The sequence below is a fragment of the Pholcus phalangioides genome, unplaced genomic scaffold (genome assembly GCF_987345545.1).
Source record: "Pholcus phalangioides strain wild (caught in Gottingen) unplaced genomic scaffold, Ppha-v1.0 ptg000015l_1, whole genome shotgun sequence".
In the NCBI taxonomy this organism is placed as follows: domain Eukaryota; kingdom Metazoa; phylum Arthropoda; class Arachnida; order Araneae; family Pholcidae; genus Pholcus; species Pholcus phalangioides.
Window position 1 is genome coordinate 48,522,678 of NW_028301608.1, and position 18,851 is coordinate 48,541,528.

General features: G+C 38.4%; 1 protein-coding gene across 1 annotated transcript; it reads left to right on the plus strand.

Moving 5' to 3' along the window:
• The first annotated feature begins 1,120 nt into the window (after positions 1-1,120).
• LOC149076132 (uncharacterized) lies at positions 1,121-12,511 on the plus strand. Its single transcript, XM_089243668.1, has 5 exons — positions 1,121-1,252; positions 7,693-7,828; positions 9,233-9,378; positions 9,562-9,691; positions 9,813-12,511. Exons 1-5 carry the CDS (start codon positions 1,210-1,212, stop codon positions 10,057-10,059), a joined length of 702 nt encoding a protein of 233 aa, XP_089099794.1. The 5' UTR covers positions 1,121-1,209; the 3' UTR covers positions 10,060-12,511.
• Positions 12,512-18,851: the final 6,340 nt, after the last annotated feature.

Sequence of the window (18,851 nt, forward strand, 5' to 3'; positions counted from 1 at the left end):
AAAAAATATGAATTATACCAATATTTTGATGCCTCATCTTCTGACTTCTTCTGGCAGAAATGTGTCATACGAATTTTGCGTTGTAAAAGTTTTTTTTTCAGATTAGCGATAGTACTTGTTTTACGTGATTTGTTTACATTAGTACCTCGTGTTATTAGCATGTTGTGCTCAGATTTGATACTATCGTGAACACACATGACTCTGGAAAAACGTCAAAAAATTCAGTCAAGCGTCAAAGAAACATTAGTTAAAGTTGTTGCAGCTGGAATCGATAAGTGAAGAACTTATTCTTTGAATCTGTTTTTCTAAATCTAAAAAAAAGTAAAAAAAATAGTATTTTTTAGTGTCGTTTTGAATAATGAAGCCGAAATTAAATATTAGCCGTAGCCGAAAAGACATTTAACAATACTTGAAAGAATTCATAGAAATTAATTATCGGATAATTAATGTAATCAATTACAGAAAAAAAAACCTGAATTTTCTAACAGATAAAAAACGTATTATCCAAGGGATTGCGGGAAGGTAAGTCACACACATTGCTCTGGGAGTGCGGGAAGGAAAAAAGGTTGACAACCACACACACTGGTCTAGATAGTGTGTTTAGAAGCTTATATGAAGTGTGACTAAAAACAAAGTTGATTTATGAGCTACACATGACAACATGGAGAAAGGGAAATGTTTCTATTTTCTTCAAAGAGAAGAAAGAGGTAGAATGTATTGATTAACCGTTCCGCTAATTGACCATGAACTACAGTGTATACCTGCTTCTTGAATGCGTAATCACTTATTTGAGTTGTAGAATAGACATTAAGCAAATACATACGGTACTACTCGAATGAGGACTACTTCAACTGTGTACTTACTACGAAAGGGGGAAAAAGGAAATTCTTTTTTATTAGAGATGTCACGGTTAGATGCTAAGAGTAAATACTCACTTTCCAACTTTTTCTCTCTCTATTTTGTTTTTTTGCCCGATTTTTCTCACCCTATTGAAACGCTGAGAAGAAGGAAATCTTCACTAAAAAAAATGAAAAAGAAATGAGTGAAAATGAAGAGTATAACAACCAGAACGAGCTAGAGTAGGTCACCTATAAAAAGACGCCCTTTAAAATTACGGGTATCGTCCAGTCCAGGTGCTAGTCCAGAAAAACGAAAACGGTATCTTAGTGTTGAAAGTCTGAAGAGATCTTTGCCGATACTAACATCGAAATGAATAACATCGCTTGGTTTTTCGCTGTCGCTGTAATAATTGGTGAGTTCATTTGATTCGCTTATGACATCACAGTTAAAACCTTTCATATATTTTCCATAATCTTTCACGTAAGTCCGTATTTTGTGTTTTGGTCATTTTCTGCACACGACGGCCAATTAGTACGGGACTCGTCGTCCTAAGAAATGATTTTGAAAAGAAATTTCACTCGTTTCCAAAATTTTAAGAGATAGTTTTGTAAGTATTTTTATATAAGGAATGAGCCTATTAAAAACAAACTACCTAAAATTTGAAAGAACATTTTCACTCCTCAACGAAATTTGGGGGAGTAAAATTGAATTTAGATGCTTGAATCACGCAGCATTCATCGACATTTTGCATTTTTTTACACTCACCGAGATGTTGGTGCGCTAACTCCTCGCTGTGGGAGCCCCTGCGGTAGCAATCTTTTTCAACGGTCATGTTTTCGCCGTTTCTGTTGTACCTCCGTGTCAAGAAAGTTTCTGGCAAGGACGAATCGGACATCGAACTCGCGATACCTCTAAACATTCTTAAGTACTTTAGTCGAGTAACTTATCGACCTGGGCTATCGCGCTCCAGTATTTATGTTTTATTTAACCATTTGAATACTGATGGGACTTATATGTCCCACGAGCATCCGCACCATTGACTATGACTGAGACACATGTATCCCACTACGATGTCTCAGCCTGTGATTTGAAAACTGTTTCATAAAAAAATTCCAAATCCTAAATTCATCTTATTTGTGACATAGTTTGTTTACTTTCAAAGTAAACCGGGGCCAAATTTTCTTTAATTCATAGTCAAAGGGTTAAAAACTAGATTTTGATTAGCGTGGGCTACTTAATGGCTTTATAACCGGTCGTTGCCCCCTTGAGTGATTTTTTTAAACTGCTCACGGACAAAATTGAAATCAAATGGCATGAAATTTCACACTGAACACCACACTGAGAATTTAAAATAATAATGAGGATCAGTGTGGTGCCTTAACTGGTGCTTGTCGGTTCCGAATCAAATAGCGAAACCCTAATCATTGAAGAATTTTTTCGTTAAACATTTTTTATCAATTTTTTGTGTTTGTGCCTTTTACATTTAAATGAATTTTGACATTGGCGATTTTCGATTTTTGAATTTCAATCACGGTTTAATCGGATTCTAGGAACATCGAATGAGCATATGCAGGAAAAATAAATAAGTGTGATCAGAGAAAAATGCAATCTAATGATAGTTTTTAAATTCCAATAGCCTAATATTGTCTAAGAAATCGCTGCAATTTTTATGTTTCACAGATTACGTATGAATGTTTTGCGAACAAAATCCAAAAGTAACCATAAAATCCAAAAGTAATGTGAGGATCAAGTCTGCATTAAAATTTTTTTTTTCTTTTCAAATAAATAAAACATTATGGCATTTGCAGTGAGGGGATTGATGTAAATGCAAAACTGCAATTCTAACATACGCTCAAACTCGAATCATCATACTGCCGATCCTGGAATGCCACTTGTATGAAACATGAAATCTGATAAGCACAATTGATCAAGACCTTCGAGTACAAAATCCAGCTTTAACACCAAGCATTCTCTGTGAACCACAGAGAGCAACAGCCCTACAGCGGCAAAAATCTTCAATCATTATACTTCACTCATAGTTCGAAAAATAGATGGCAGGTGGCGGCACTATAAGCATTACACAGAAACAAACTTCACGTTAGGTTCACAACACGTACGCGCACATTCTAACATGTACCGATTCGTTGGAAGTTCCTTTGAAAAACATGGAGGAGGCGCATGTGTGGTTTAGTAGTGCGCACCGCGTAAATGCGAGCCGGTCTCCCATTTGAAAAAGTCTCTCCACAGAGAACAGGCCCACCATACTTACATTACGTGAAAATTCAGACATTTGCCGTTTTAATTTCGGAATATGGAAGACAGATGGCCGCACAATACACTCAGAACACTCGTTCCGGAATGTACCGATTCCTTAGAAATTCGCCAGAGGAATTTTTTAGGAGATGCTTATACGGTTTAATAGAAGTAGAATTGAGCACCTCGAATGGCAGATTGAAGATGCCTGGTGAAGTTGACCTTTCAGTGAATATGTCGAATTCGCAAAGATCAGTGAACCCTTTAAATTGTAAAAATATATAACCCTTATAATTGCAAAAATATATAACCCTTATAATTGCAAAAATATATAACCCTTATAATTGCAAAAATATATAACCCTTATAATTGCAAAAATATATAACCCTTATAATTGCAACACATCAACACATTTTCAATAATTCATTCGTATGAGACACCCACGAGAGAAGTCACACTTTTTTTCAGCTCCGACAGACACTGCACGCTTGGCCAACGTTCTCCCGTAGGGGACCGGGTGAGAAGGATATCTCAGCCCGGCCAAGGGAGTAGAACCCGGGGACCTAGGCCACAGTCAGGCCGGACGGGTCCCACTGATTACTGATCTCCAATTTCAGTGAGAAAACTTCAAACACGCCGCAAAAGAGATCGAGTGCTATATAACCCTTATAATTGCAAAAATGTATAACACTTATATTTATAAAAATATATAACTCTTATAATTGCAAAAAAAATGTAAGCTAACTGATTGATTATGTTTGCAATTTGAATTAAATATTCAACTTTTTCTGACTCGTATTATTTTTAATGCAATCTCGATATGGTACTTAAAAACAGCAAAAAATCGTAGTCAGCTAACTAATTAATAATCGAAATGCATGTAAAATTGCAACATGAAAGTTGTAAGGTTTCTCTTTTCTTAAAATTGCAAAAAAAAAAAAAAAAAATTCAGATGGGTTATCGACCTGTCGATGAGCTGTCGGGGATGATCTTGAACGAGCGCATTTCATTTCTCTTTTGCCCTATTTCTTTAGAACGAGGAAAACAAAAATATAAAAAACAAATGTACAAGAAATTTTTTTTATTATAAATTTCTTTCTAAAGGAAAGAATAGACAGGAAAAGGAATAGCGAACACAAAATATTAGAAACGTAACAAAAAAGTAGAGAAAATACACTATTGTATGAAAAAAAACAACCCCGAAATGTCTTACTTTGGGCCTTTTGTCCCATTCAATCTCATTTCAACAAAACGAAATTATCAAGGTTAGTGATCTTTTTTGATGTCAGCACCCCACCCACTGTGAAGCGGAAACTGGCCGTAACATGAATAATCGAGAGCAGAGCCGTGTTCTTTGAAGATATCAGAGCGGGCTCCAGCGGGTCGTTGCCCAAGGAGAAAGATAAGTATATTTACGTATCTGTTGTTCTCTCGAAACAATAAGATATAGATAGAGATAAACCCTCCTTCTATATCTAGGTCTTTTGTCTCGAAGACCAATTTAAAAACATTATACCCCTGTGGATGCAAATCTTCGACCACACCGTGAGGGTTTTTTTTCCCCCGAACATCTTATTAGAGCACATTTTAGGACACAACCCATTTCCTACCAACAACTGCTGCCTCTGAACTGTCATGATAAGATGCATTGCTTCAGAAATAATGATGAGCACAATTGAAGCGTTCCTGTTACACAATGTTTTGTGTGCCACCGCCATTTTAATTTACTTCTTAAACTTCTTGATTCTTCGTGTAGTTCAGTTATTTTCAAACTTTTGTCACCCGTGGCTCCCTCCGCTTTTCCATCGGTTACTCGCGGTTGTCTAGGAATGGTATAGAAAAAAAACTAGACCACTTGTTGCTAATGCGCATGCGCTTTCAGAATGGACCCGAAGACAATATTCTCCGGGTTAAGGTAAAAAATTCCTACTTTAAAAAAAGAACTTTTCAATTCGAAAAGAAAGTGATATGACCCACATCAATACATCTTGGTTACAATATCCCTGACGGAAATTGGCGATGCACACTTCCCTACTTGGTTGTTGAGAAGCCAACTTTGGACAACCGCACGAACAAGTGGCTGTATTTGTTTTAAAAATGAAAAAAAAAAATTGTGGAAAAACCAGCTTTGCAAAGCTCTGAACCCCACGTGAACCAGAAGTATTTCACATCTGCAGTCTTTCTCCTGGCATGTGGCACAGCTACTTAATCGTGCATGCACCTCGTACACATTCCTCTAAAGAAGTTCTAACGAACTGGTACATAATGGAATGCGTTTATGTGTGTGTTGTGAACCTAACGTGTGTGTGAAGATTGTTTCTGTGTAATGTTTGTTACGCGTAATGCTGCCATCTGCCATCAATTTCTCTATGTGGCACAGCTAAAAGGTCACAACTTTCGTCCTGCAAAATATAACCGAAAGGTTCACAACCTTCGCCCTACAGCATAGCTAAAAGGTTCACAATCTTCGTCACGATAGATCTCCCTTTACAATTTTACGAGTTTCAGAAAACCCCACGGGAACCAGATTAGCTTTGCGCAACTGCAGCCTTGGTATAGCCAAAAGCTTCACAACCGTCGTCCTGCAGCGCAGTCGAAAGGTTCACAAGCTTTTTCACGATAGATGTGCACAGTTTTCCCACACTACTTTGCACTCCGAATTTAATAAACGATCGACAGAAGTTGCCATTACCTTAGTCTCAAGGTCAATAGCTTTCAGCTATTTTTCAATATCTGATTTCTTGACTATAACTCGGCTCCAAGAGTCTAGCAGTTTGCATCATGATAAATTCTAATTCTTTCTCTCTCCCTTGCCATCTCCAATACTTGATTGCTGAGAAGCAACTGCTCCAACACGTACCTGGAATAAATTGGTTTCAGAAGGAAAAAATTTCTTTCGGAAAACCCCACGTTAACCAAAAGAGTTTTGTGCAACTGCAGTCTTTGTCATAGCCGGGGCCGCAACTGGATACTTGTCAGCCGGGGCAATCGCTAATTTTTTAGTCCCCGTGTAATGTAGAAGGAGCAGTTAAAGGATGAATTCGGCGCTTCCCTCTAGACTAGCACCCGGGGCTAGAGCCGTCTTAAGACCATCATGGGCCCCGGGCCAAGTGATTTTTGCGAGGCCCTACCTGGTAAATTCTCGAAAATTTCAACCAAATCTCATTTTGTGAGGCCACTTCTGCGTTCGAGGCCGCGGGCTGCGCCCGGGTAAGCCAATGCATTAAGACCGCACTGCCCGGGGCATCATACCCGCCTGCTCCCCCCCCCCGTTGCGAACCTGCTATTGCCTGTAACTTGGTTCCCCCCCCCCCCCATAAAAGCCTAAAAGTTCATATAATCGGTTTTAATTCTTTGTCTCTCCCCTATCTCCTCAACTTGATTGCTGAGAAGCCAATTATGAGTAATAGCATACCCTTTGCCATATTTCTTTGCGTCGGGATTGCAATCGATGCTTGTTTGATCGGCAGAAGTTGACGTTGTTTACGCCACACACAAGGTAGACAGTTTTCACTTTTTTTTCTCACGCCATGATCTCTTCGCTATAACTCGGTTTCCCTATAATAGTCTAGAAGTTCACATCATGATCTACTCTTTGTCTCCCCTCCCCCCTTGCCCTCTCCCGTACTTGATTGCCGAGAAGCCAACTATGGCACGAACACGTACTTCGAGTAAATTTGTTTTCTTTAATAAAAAATTTCGGAAAACCCCACGGTAACCAGAATAGTTTTTTGCAACGGGTTTAGTGTCAGACTTGCACATGAAATTTATTTTTCAACTTTTATAAAAATTGTAGCTGCCATTATTTTAATGTCTACACGTCGACAGTTCTTTAGCCCCTTGGTTACTACATCGTTCATACGCGGCTCTGTCCAGAGCAGTTTACAAAAAATTGAATGGACACATCTCAATACAAGTCGTCGCGGCTCCAAGGGGTACCAAGACACACACTTTGAGAACAGCTGCTGAAGAAGTGGGTTGCCAGAAAGCTCATGGACCAAAAACTTTTTTTGTGGGGGGGATTTTATATATTTTTGGAGGGAAAAGTCAGCATCATTAAAGAATGATAAAATTTTACAATTAATGAAAAATAATTTTAGAATTGACATAAACAATTCCTTAACAATAAAATTTCAGAATTAGTGGAAAATAATAGCAATAAAAAAATTTCAGAATAATGAAAAATAATTTCAGAATTGGTGAAATTTCAGAAGTATAGTGTGAAAGGAAATATAAATATATATATATAACTTTTCTCTTTCTTTCAGAAATAGTGGAAGTAAATCTCAGAATTATGTATTCAAGAAAATTCAGAACAGATGAAAATGTTTATCATTCGTAGGTCCTCCTTCACTCTAGGCCCTGGGACAGGCCATGGCCCACTAAACAATTAATGTCTTAAACAATCTGAATGTCTAGTCGGCCGTGGACAGGCCCACAAATTTTGATGTCATTATTTGACTACAGATTTGTGTTTAGTGATTTTAAGACACCTATAACTAATCTTGCGGAATTCTATGTCCCGAATTCCACACAGTTGATTAATTAAATATTTATTTAAATGTAGAAAAATTTTTATTCTCATCTCTATATACACAGGTACCAGCAGTCAGATGGTGTCGGCGCAATCGTGTCACTTGCGCGAGCTGGATCTCTGCGCGGCCACTCTAGTTCTCTTCAACCAGAGCCCGACTGGTGTTGCTACCAACGAGCCGGATCTCAACAGACAATGCACGTGAGTAGGAACAAAACTTGAGAATTCCCTGTGTATTATGAAATAGTGATTTGTCATTACTAACGCGACTATTTACTAAGAGACTCCCCCCCCCCCCACATATTTTGATAGAAATGTTCCACTTCTCCCTGGAGAACCCACTTGAATTCGTTATTTTCATTGGAATTGTGGATATACACAGGGCGATTCGGAAAAACATCGCCAGACTGAAAGGACAATTCAGGCATACGATAACAATCCAAACTCAGTCAGGAATATAGATGCGCAAACGTCATCCGAAGCCGCTACAGGAAGTTGTTACGTCACACACTTATATACTTATAAAGCAATCCCGAACTCAGCATGCACGAAATCGAAATTCTGACAATATACTAAATATGTTGGGGGCCCCCACATTCCGACGTGTACCGATTCGTTAGAAATCCGGCATGTGGACTGCATGCTTGCTGCTACTACTTAACTGTACATGAACTTCGTATACATTCCTCTGCAGATTTTATAACGAATCGGTACATGTCGGAATGTGCGTTCTGAGTATATGTGTGGCCTTAACGTATTTATGTTGGTGAATCACGACTTCATGCTTTCTGAGTTCGGGATTGCTTTAAAAGTGTGTATCGCAACAACTCCCTGTAGCGGCTCCGGATAGCATTTGTGCACCTATATTCCGATGTGATTTTGGATTGTTATTGTAGGCCTGAATTGCCTTTTTAGTTTCACTGTGAATCACCCTCTGTTATTAAATTTACAGAGTGATGTCGGTGCCTGCGTTGCTGCGGGTGATAGAAAAAAACCCTTAGAATTAAAAATTCAGAGATCAAAATCTCCTACATAATGCTCAAGCTAATTCCCCCCTCCCGCGTACGCATGTGCCCGTGCTTATCTGAATGAAATATGGTTGCCCTCCCTAATAACCTAACAATATAGAAAGATTTTGTATGCCCTTTAAAATACGATGAACCTAACAATAAGTCACCCCTTTTGACACGAAGCTCGTGACGTCACTGAAGAAGGTCATCTCATCTATAGACATTGAACATACTATAAAAAATGGTAAAGATGGCGCATGCGTCGACCCGCTATATCCAATGGCTATAGGTGAGAAGACCTTCTTCAGTGACGTCACTAGCTTCGCGTGAATATATAGATGGTGTTGATCTGATCAAGGTCAGTGCAGTTTCAACGCATGGGTCCACCCGGTAGCGGCCCGAGAGCGTCAAGTGCATCATTAAATTCCGAAGAAGAATGTGTACGAGGTGCATATTTACGGTTTTTGTAAGTAGTGATTGTAGTAGTAGCCTCAAAAAAAGGGCAGGGCCATGTTAATCTTCTCTGTATAATTCCAAATTTTGTATATGTACTGCCGTTGTCATATAAAAATTGAATTATAATTTTTATGAATAGCTATATCAATGAAGCAGAGCAGTGCTTCAGGAATTTCACTGTCCGTTGCATGACGCCACTCCAACGAGAGCTTCTGGGCTTTGTGAGTGAAGGGTCTGAGAAGTTACTGAACGAATACTGCACGCCAGGAACAAGTCTCAGAGCTAGTAAGTATCTCATGATCGTGATGCCATAGCGATATACAGTTCCGAAAAAAAAAAACCAATACGGTATACCGCTAAGAATACTCGGCATTTTTGAGTAGAATTTCATTCTTAATGATTTTCACACGTATAATAAGAGAGAGAGAGAGATCCAACACAATGAGAGTTTGTCGTCTCATTTTTCAGATTATCTTAAACATGCTCCATGTCTGAATGACGCACACAACCTACAGAAGGATTGTCTGACTGATCTGCAGGCAGCACTAGAGACCATTGGCGGCTCAGAATTTCAGAAAAGGATTCCCATGGCCTGCTGGTGAGTTTTTTCTTCCTGGTTTCGAACGTTTGTTGTATTCAGAATACTCATGAAATCAGAAAAGTTTCTGACATTACCCCTAATTAACTAACTACACACTTATATATATTTTTTCCATTAGTGGTTATCAGAGGTACATGACGTGTGCGAGGGTCACTGTCGAGAAGAAATGCGGCAAAGCAGCGGTTGATTTCATGCAGCTGCTGTTGAGAAATGCCGTATCCCGTCTTCCAGAGATTGTATGCACCGGATACGGCTCAGAGAACAGAGAATGCTCAGACCTCCTGCCACCACCAGGAACTGCTCCACAGGGCTCCAGGTCCGACTCCGTATTGTCCAGGCTCTTTGCCGCATACCTTGGAAACTGATGAAGTCACATTTTTCTCCGCAGCTTTTAAATCATCTTCATTCCCAATTGAAGGACTGGAACGTGTTTCGCCACTACCTCCTATATATAGGAGGTTTCGCCCTTCCCCACTTCATCCGCTGGTTAGAATGGTGCTGTTTCATCCTCACATTGATAAAGTGGGTTAGTCCATATGGACGACTTCAGAACTTTGAATTTGAGTATTTCTGAGACAGTGTCTCCTGCGAAGCACTAAAAGAGTGCTTGATGTACCTGATTTCATAGTTATGAAGTCTTGAATGGCACCCCAGTCACGAATTCACATATTATGCTCATGACGGGGTTACCACATTGGTGCCCCTCTACTCGAAAAACATTCAAGACCATCATGGCCTTCATGACGTAATTATTAACCTTCACATGTGTGTGTGTGGGGGGGGGGGGGTAGAGGGACGGAGCAGCACTACAGCCTAGAGTCAGGATCGATCCCGTTTTATTATCGTTGTATAAAGTAACTACAGAGGGGACTCGTGAAAACCTCAACTGTGATCTCGCTAGGGTCCTAGCCTGTGGGCAGGGAAACAAAAATTCATTACGCATCACTCATAGTTTGAAAAATTGATGGCAGATGCAGGCACTGTAACAAGTATTATGTAGAAACGAACTTCGTGTTCACAACACCATACACGTACATTTTGCAGCACGGTCGAGGTCTTCTTCGACCACGTGCTTACATCTCTTCATCGAGGCAGAGCGGTGGGCCATGATCTATTTCACACAGGGGAGGAAACAAAAATTTACTCTGCCGCCAGAAGCAAGTATCAATTTTAGCGCCCCAATTCGTAATTCTGAACGAAAAAGGAGTAATCTTCTCTACCTTCCTGGATCAGCGCCTGGGGCACCAGATCCACTCCTGCCCTATCACTAGTTGCAGCTCTGCCCATAAGACCCAGGTTCTAGGGTTGCAGTACCTCACTGTAAAATGCCAAGGTTATAAAGGGGGGGGGGGATAGACAGAGAGCAAATATATGGCATATATCAACTGAGGATGAGATGGCACTACTTCTCACAGAGGATGAAACGGGGCATCAACTTGTTTTATAGAACTAAATTCATTTGGTGTTTTCTCTTTCCTCCACATCAAAAATTTTATGAAGAAGCTATGAACACGCATACGAATTTTGAGAAGTAAATATGTTCCGATATGTTTTGATATTGGTAATGTGATCTCATCACAGTTAGAATATTATCTTATGTCCGGTTCCAATATATATCAGTGATTCTTAAACGGAGGTGCACAAGGTTGAATGAGAATTCACGGAGATGCAACCAAGTTGAAAAAGAACTTCCTGAAGACGATCAACATAGAATTTTAATGAAAAAAATTTGTAAAGCCCCGTTTTCCTAGGAACAGGTTTTTCTGCGCCGCATACAACGTGAAACTCCCAGCGTGGCACGTTGTGCATTCATCAATGGGATGAAATGATGACTGTTCAGTCAGTCATGACATCAAAGCATGACTGTTTTCCTACAGAGCGCAACACGTCTCACGCCAACGTTCTTTGTCCGGAGTGATTTTACGACTGGTTCTGGAGGTGTCTACTGCGTCGCATATTTTATGGATATTCTCTGCATTTTCATGATGTGCGATGATTTTTGAAGTGGAACTTCTATAGCGACATAACAGTGAATTTCTGTGAGGGAGAGAAAATCATCACAAAAAGTGAAACGCTTTCTTTTCTTCAAACCCCGTTCCGTAGAATAACTGATTGTGTGATGAAGCAGATGGGTTGCAGTGGTAGTGGGGAGGATGTCAATATACACACATTAGGCCGTGTAAGAAAATAAAGTTGGGTGAGGAAAGGTAGTAGCAGCTACGGGTCGGGACACGAAGCAATGAATATCCTAAACCGCATGCGCGGAACAAGCTACTCTCTCTCGTAACCTATCCGTGTAAGAAAATAAAGTTGGGTGGGAGAGGTAAAGTATAAAGTCACACTGTACTTAACTTCATTAAGTAGCGACTATGGATCTTTACAATCAGCAATGAATATCCTAAAGTGCATGCGCGGAGCAAGCTGCTCTCTCTCTCTCTCGTGACCTATTTGCACGATTAATATATTAGTATATTTCGCACTCGAATGCAAGTTTTGTGACGGCACAGTGCTCCTAATTGCCTGCGCTGTCATAACATTCACAAGAGAGAGAGAGCACCTCATCTTTTTTCTTTTTTTCCTTAATCTTCACTCCTGTAATAGACGTCAGTCCCAATTAAAAATCCCCCCCCCCCCGATTTAGAGCCAACCACGCTTATTACCAGAAATTTTTAGTGAATAAATTTGCCACACATGGGAGTTACAGCGGGTTCAATTATGATTCCATATGATGCCAAACTAGTTAGAACTCTGCGGGGCGGATAGTGTCGGGATTAATGGGGTCAAGTTTAGGGGGGGGGGCGAGAAGTTTAAGAAAAATGAGGGGCCAACAAGAACAATCTCATTTAAAATTAAATTTAAAATTTCTAAACTCAATTTTAAATAATTAAAATTAAATTTATTTGAGGTGAGTCTAGTTATGTCAAACCTAGAAGTTTCACTTCTATCGAGCAAGATTCTCAAGTAGATTTTCCTTTTCTAAAAAAAATAATTATTACTGAAGTGTAATTGTATTAATAATAAGGATAATAAATATGATAGAAAAATTCCAAAAAAATCAAACATTAGATTGTTATAAAAATTTTATATTTTTCAGAAAGGAAAAATAATTATCAGTAGTTAATAATAATTATATAAATAGAATTTTCTTCTTTCTTTTATAATAAAAAAATAATAATAACCATCAAAGCTACCACACTCTCCTTCTATTTTGTCCCCAAAACGTTTCCTCAGACCTCAAAATTTTAAACAAAATAAACAATAAACGTATATCGGTTACATTCAAGCGAATATAACCAATAGGCTTATTGGTTGCATTTTTCAAGTTTTATAAAAGAACTTTAATCAAACTTTTATAGTGTAAAGGCCCGTTTACACGCGTTAAGTGATTAAGTAGGTAACTAAATTTTTAAATTACCGATTTTTCAAAAAAGTGTCCACACAATAAGTGATTAAATAGATTAAGAAGTCACCAATTAATAAGGCGAGTACGCGAAAAATACCCGAACTCCTAATGCATTTCGACACCAATGGGTGTCGTCTTCAGAGGAAAAGATATTTAACCACCTATCACGCTGACTGAGGATTGCACTTGCATTGAATGCCAAATCTTACAACTCTCGATTTCTCCGCCGAAAAAAGTACGCCTGTTCACTTCAAACATCGTGGTCAGAATGAAGTACATCAGCATTAAGTAGATACTCATCAAAGCGTAATAAAGAAATTATTAATACGAAATAATACGATACATAAAGAAATTATTAATACGAAATAACTTTTATAGCATTTTAACATTTATAACATTTCTTCATAAAGAAATTATTAATACGAAATAATACGATACATAAAGAAATTATTAATACGAAATAATACGATACATAAAGAAATTATTAATACGAAATAATACGATACATAAAGAAATTATTAATACGAAATAATACGATACATAAAGAAATTATTAATACGAAATAATACGATACATAAAGAAATTATTAATACGAAATAATACGATACATAAAGAAATTATTAATACGAAATAATACGATACATAAAGAAATTATTAATACGAAATAATACGATACATAAAGAAATTATTAATACGAAATAATACGATATATAAAGAAATTATTAATACGCTTTAATGCCCATTAGATACTTTTTATGGAGGGCAAGTGCAACTAGCGCATGAGCATAGAGCCTGCTCAAAGGGAGGGAGAAGTGTTTTTTTTAAGCTTATATAAGCTCTCACTACCAACAATGTATCTAATTCATAAGAAATTTCACACAATCGCGGGAAAATCAGTCAATATGGGAGACTTGTAAGAAATTCTAAGGGTTCATTGAACTTAAAAATTATTAGAAATTCTATGTTTTAAATTTAATGCAGTGCTTTTCTTAACGTTAAATATACGTACCAAATTATGTATTTTACCAATAGATGGCAGCAAATTCGTTTTGGGTGAGGAAAATGTTCCAAACCCATCCAGTTCTGAACATACGTACACCATCCTCCACACCAGCTCCCGATATTTTTGAATCTTCAATTTTTTTTCAACTCCTGGGAACACGTCGACCGAATACTCCATAGCTTCCACTATTTCCAACATCGATTGATTTTTAGCTTGTTTTTTAAGGTAGTTTACATTTCTATAGTTCAACGAACATTCATAGCAAAGATATTCAACAAATTTGAAGGTTGTGTCTTCCGGCTACTTCGCCATCCTATATTTCCGCGGAATTCTTACTAAACGGAAGCAAGGAGACGACGGAGCTTGAACAGGTTCACGATTAAGATCAAAATAACCCTATCCACGCTAGAGAGAGAGAAAAAAAAAATCCCTTCCAAGAGTGGCAGGATGTGTGAAAGTGTTTCCTCTCATTAAGGAAAATTAATTTTATAAGATATCTGGGTTTGTCAATGCTGATATAAGGGACCTTTAAGGAGGCGAGATATCTCGTCAATGCCGATTAAAGGGTTTATACCGTTAATAAGATTTTGAAGGGGAAAAAGCATTTGTCAAATCATTTCTGTTCAATTCCGTAAAAAAATAAGAAAGCTTTCGGAAGATTAAGTGCATTTATTCTTATCTCACTAGTAATCGCTATATTTTCATTCCGATCACATTTTCCTCAAACTGTCATTTCGATCATGTGATGAATAATTTATTTTTGTTCCCCACACGTATAATAAATTAACTACATCTTTTTTCACAAATAAATACCGAGCTTTCTTATGTGTATTCGTACTTTTCGTTTTTTTACATGCAAGAAAAATGATTGAATTTGAATCTTTTTTTTTTTTCTTTTTCGTAATAAACATCGAAAGATGCATGAAATCTCTGTGACTTGGAGTCTCTTCTTTTTCAATAAAATCACTTATTCTTACTAAAAGAAGGTCTGAAATCAGAATTTATTCTTAGAACTTTTTTTCCCGGGATGAAATTAGTAGGTAGTATATATATATTGAAGGAAAATATATATACTGCAAACAAAATTTCTACAATAAATTAAGGAAACAGATTTCCTGGATATTATGCAGAGGTGAACTCGGAAAGAAAAGAGATCTCGTCTCCACCGGGACTCGAACCCAGGTCATCTTGCAAGCCTGTGACTATCATCTGTGCAACTGGAAGACAAGAGACCTTCCTTATTTCACGCCCTGTGACGTGAGGCGCAGAAGTAGAGGCGTTTTAGTATAGCCTCTCTAAACTTCAGCAAATGGTCCCCAGGTGGAAAAGAGATACACAGCTTTTTGCTGAGCCCAAGATTTCAAGAAAACAGATATTTTCTGGATATTATGATGTTTTCAGATACTTTAACAAATATTTTACAACAGATATTTTATTCAGATTTGTAACAAATATTTTCTGCGTGCAAAATGATGTTCTTGGGCACCGTAATAAGCTGGAAGTAACAGCTTAAAACATAATGGGCCACAGGGAATTAAGTTTTTCTGAGGTTCCCTACCTCACTTTAAATGATTACTTACCAATTAACAAATTACACGCTTAATATCGAAAACCTTAAATCTATCTCATCTTTGATATCTCATTATCAAGGCCCCTCTGCACTTGAGGTCCCGGGCCATGTCCGGGTGAGCCCATGCGTTAAGACGGCACTGCTTACACATCGTACTAACTCTTGAAAAGCATAGTACTGTACCAGATCTCTTCGTGTAGCCCCCCCCCCCCCCCCGGTCAGAGCTGGATGAATCCATGCGTTGAAATGGCCTATGTTTAATGGGTGTTTTACTGCTGGAACTTGAAAGTAGTCACAATTTCCCCCACTATATTCCTCTTAAGAGCTTCAGATTTCTTCACATCTAAATTTTTTTCCCGGCTCTTAGTGGCCCATTTAGCCACTTGTCATGGCTCTCCTTCCATTTCATTTTCACCCATGGCTCCTTTAGAATATTTCAAGACCGGAAAGGAGCTGTATGGCCCCAAGTTGAGAAAAAATTTCACTCTTCAACCTCTCCTTGAACGTTACAAGGGTGACGTCAATGCTTGCCTCGACTACCCAAGCATCTAGTAGCGGTCCTATTTATTATAAAGGGCAATTATATCAGTAATCATTTTAGTAATTATTTCTAGTGTACTTATGATGGAAAAGTTCAAAAGTACCGATAAAAAGCGAATTTTTCAAGGATAAAACTATATCATATGAATTTTTTTTAATATTTGGTGGAGTATATAAGGCAAGGCTTCCAGTGCATAAATGGTATCATCATACCAAAGCAGCATAAAAATCAGAACCCATCTATAACATGAAAACAAAACTATGTGTTAAAAGTTCTGAAACATTAACCAGTTTTCAACTGCGGGTCATGTGAAAATAAACAACTTTATGGTGCAGTTACAACATGAGAGCAGGACCGCCACTAGATGCTTTGTCAGCCGGGACAAGCACGCAATTTGGCACCTCCTTGTAATGTTGCAAAAGAGGTTGAAGCAGTGTTTGTTTGTCAAAGTGTGCGTCGCGGGTCCTAAGGGGCATTGCGGCGAGCTGAAGATATTGATGTGTGTGCCTATTTATGCTTTGAGAATTGGTTCTTTTACATGATAAAATATCTACCAAACTATTCTAGAGGAGCCGCAGATGAACCATGAAGTGGGCAAGGAAGCCACTGGGTAAAAGGATGAAATTTTTGCAGCCCCTCCAGTCCGGCGTATTAGACCAACCTCCTCCCTCAGTTGCGGCCCTGCATGGGAGTACAAACTCCTGTCCGAGGGCTAAGTTTTAGCTCCTCCAACCTAACAAAAGATAAACTTTTGAAAAAAAAATCAAAAGGATCGCGGTTTTGCTTACTCGTGCATTTTATACAATTGCTAAATAATTTTATTTATTGGTTATTAATTACACAAGTTGTCGAATGTTTTGCAGAGTAACCAACTTATCAAATCTTTTGGTCAACAACAACTCAGGCACATCCAACTCACTTGTCCCAATTTTTTCCATTGTGTAGTCAGGAAACGGTGCCAAGCTCCAGTGAGATGTCCGGTTCGAAGAACATGTATCAGCTTATGCCCCCCTTAATATACTGATTTACCGGCTGATGTGCGAATATCAGTAAACTATAATACACCAAACTATTTGATTAAATGAAAGATTATATACTCGGCTGCTGGAACGAATCGAAAGAATTAGCTAAAAGCCGCCTAGCAGTCGAGTGGTTAGGAAACTAGCTTCTCACTGTGCAGGTCTGGGTTCAAATCCCGGTTCGGGCATGGATGTTTACTAACACTAACAAATTCCCTAGACGGATCATGCTGATCCCTTGAGAATACGTGAGGACCACGTTATTATTATTAAAATAAATAAAATATGGGAGTTCTTGCAAATATGGGGAAGCTGGTCATTCTAAGATGCTTTCAAGACGACATCACTCGGGTTCCAACCCCTCTGGCGGCACAGTGGTGGTCAGCTTAAGTTGGTTTTTCCTGTGGTTCCCAACTTTGAGGCATGAATGTGAACCAATCTCCCTGTTGAAAAGTCTCGCCACAAACAGCAACCGAACAAATATTCAATTATACTTCACTCACAGTTTGAAAAATAGATGGCAGCACCACCAACTCGTATATTACTTCAGTTACACACTTCCACACAACTCATTCGGTAGTGAATTGCTTATGGCAATAAATCATAAATATGCTCAGTTCGAAAGAAAGCCTTTTAAAATGCATGGCATCATACTGGAAAGGTTCTCAACATGGGCAAAGATGTGATTCTCCCCAACATCAAAAATATGTGTGGGCGACACAATATACATGTGCATGCATGCACATTTGCAATTACATAATAATTATCTTGTGTCCCCTTCCCCCAAAAATCTTCAAGTCTATCAGCATTTAATCGGGATGACCATGCCTTGTTTAAAAAAAAAAATTTATGGACCTCAAAATAAAGAAAATATTTAACAATAAACAGGAGCCATAAATTCGAAGAAAATTTTCCAAGGCAAAAAAAAAACCAACCATGTGGTATGCTCATGATGGAAGAATACCCAGTGTGTAGTTGGTAAAACCTCAGACTATGAATCGACATAAGGCTTGGCTAGTTTTTTCTCATTGCCAATTGATGGTCATCTCCATGATCGACTAGTACCAAAATAAGGCAGCACTAGAGCAACAACATGAAACAAGCAAAACACTTGCCACACACACTCACATGTTCCTGAACGTACCAATTTCTCAGAAATTCTACAGAGGAATGCGCACGAGGTGCATGTATGGTTAAGTGGTAATACCAAATGCAGAGCTGATATTAAAATGAGTAGTACAGGGTTTTTTCTCACCCCTCTGTTAATTTAAAGTATATTAACAGTATATACAGAACAGAATAGACTGAGCACGACCAGACTTTGTTGCTTGAGATAAGCTCATTGCCCCAGGGGGCGTGGTCATGCCGGAGAAAATTCTGAGTTACAAGTTTTTTTTTGTTTTTAATAATAATTGGGTCCCTATCATGGGATCTAAATGACCTCTCTAGTCATGTATATGCATTCATATAATGGTCACAAAAAACGTGTACACGCGCGAGGTCAGCCATTTAACAAAGATAATCAGATCAGGAACCATTCAACTATTACGTCAGCAGATTTTTAGCCATTTCTGACCCCCATTAGCAAAAGTAAGCAAAATTCTGACCACTCTCTCCCACC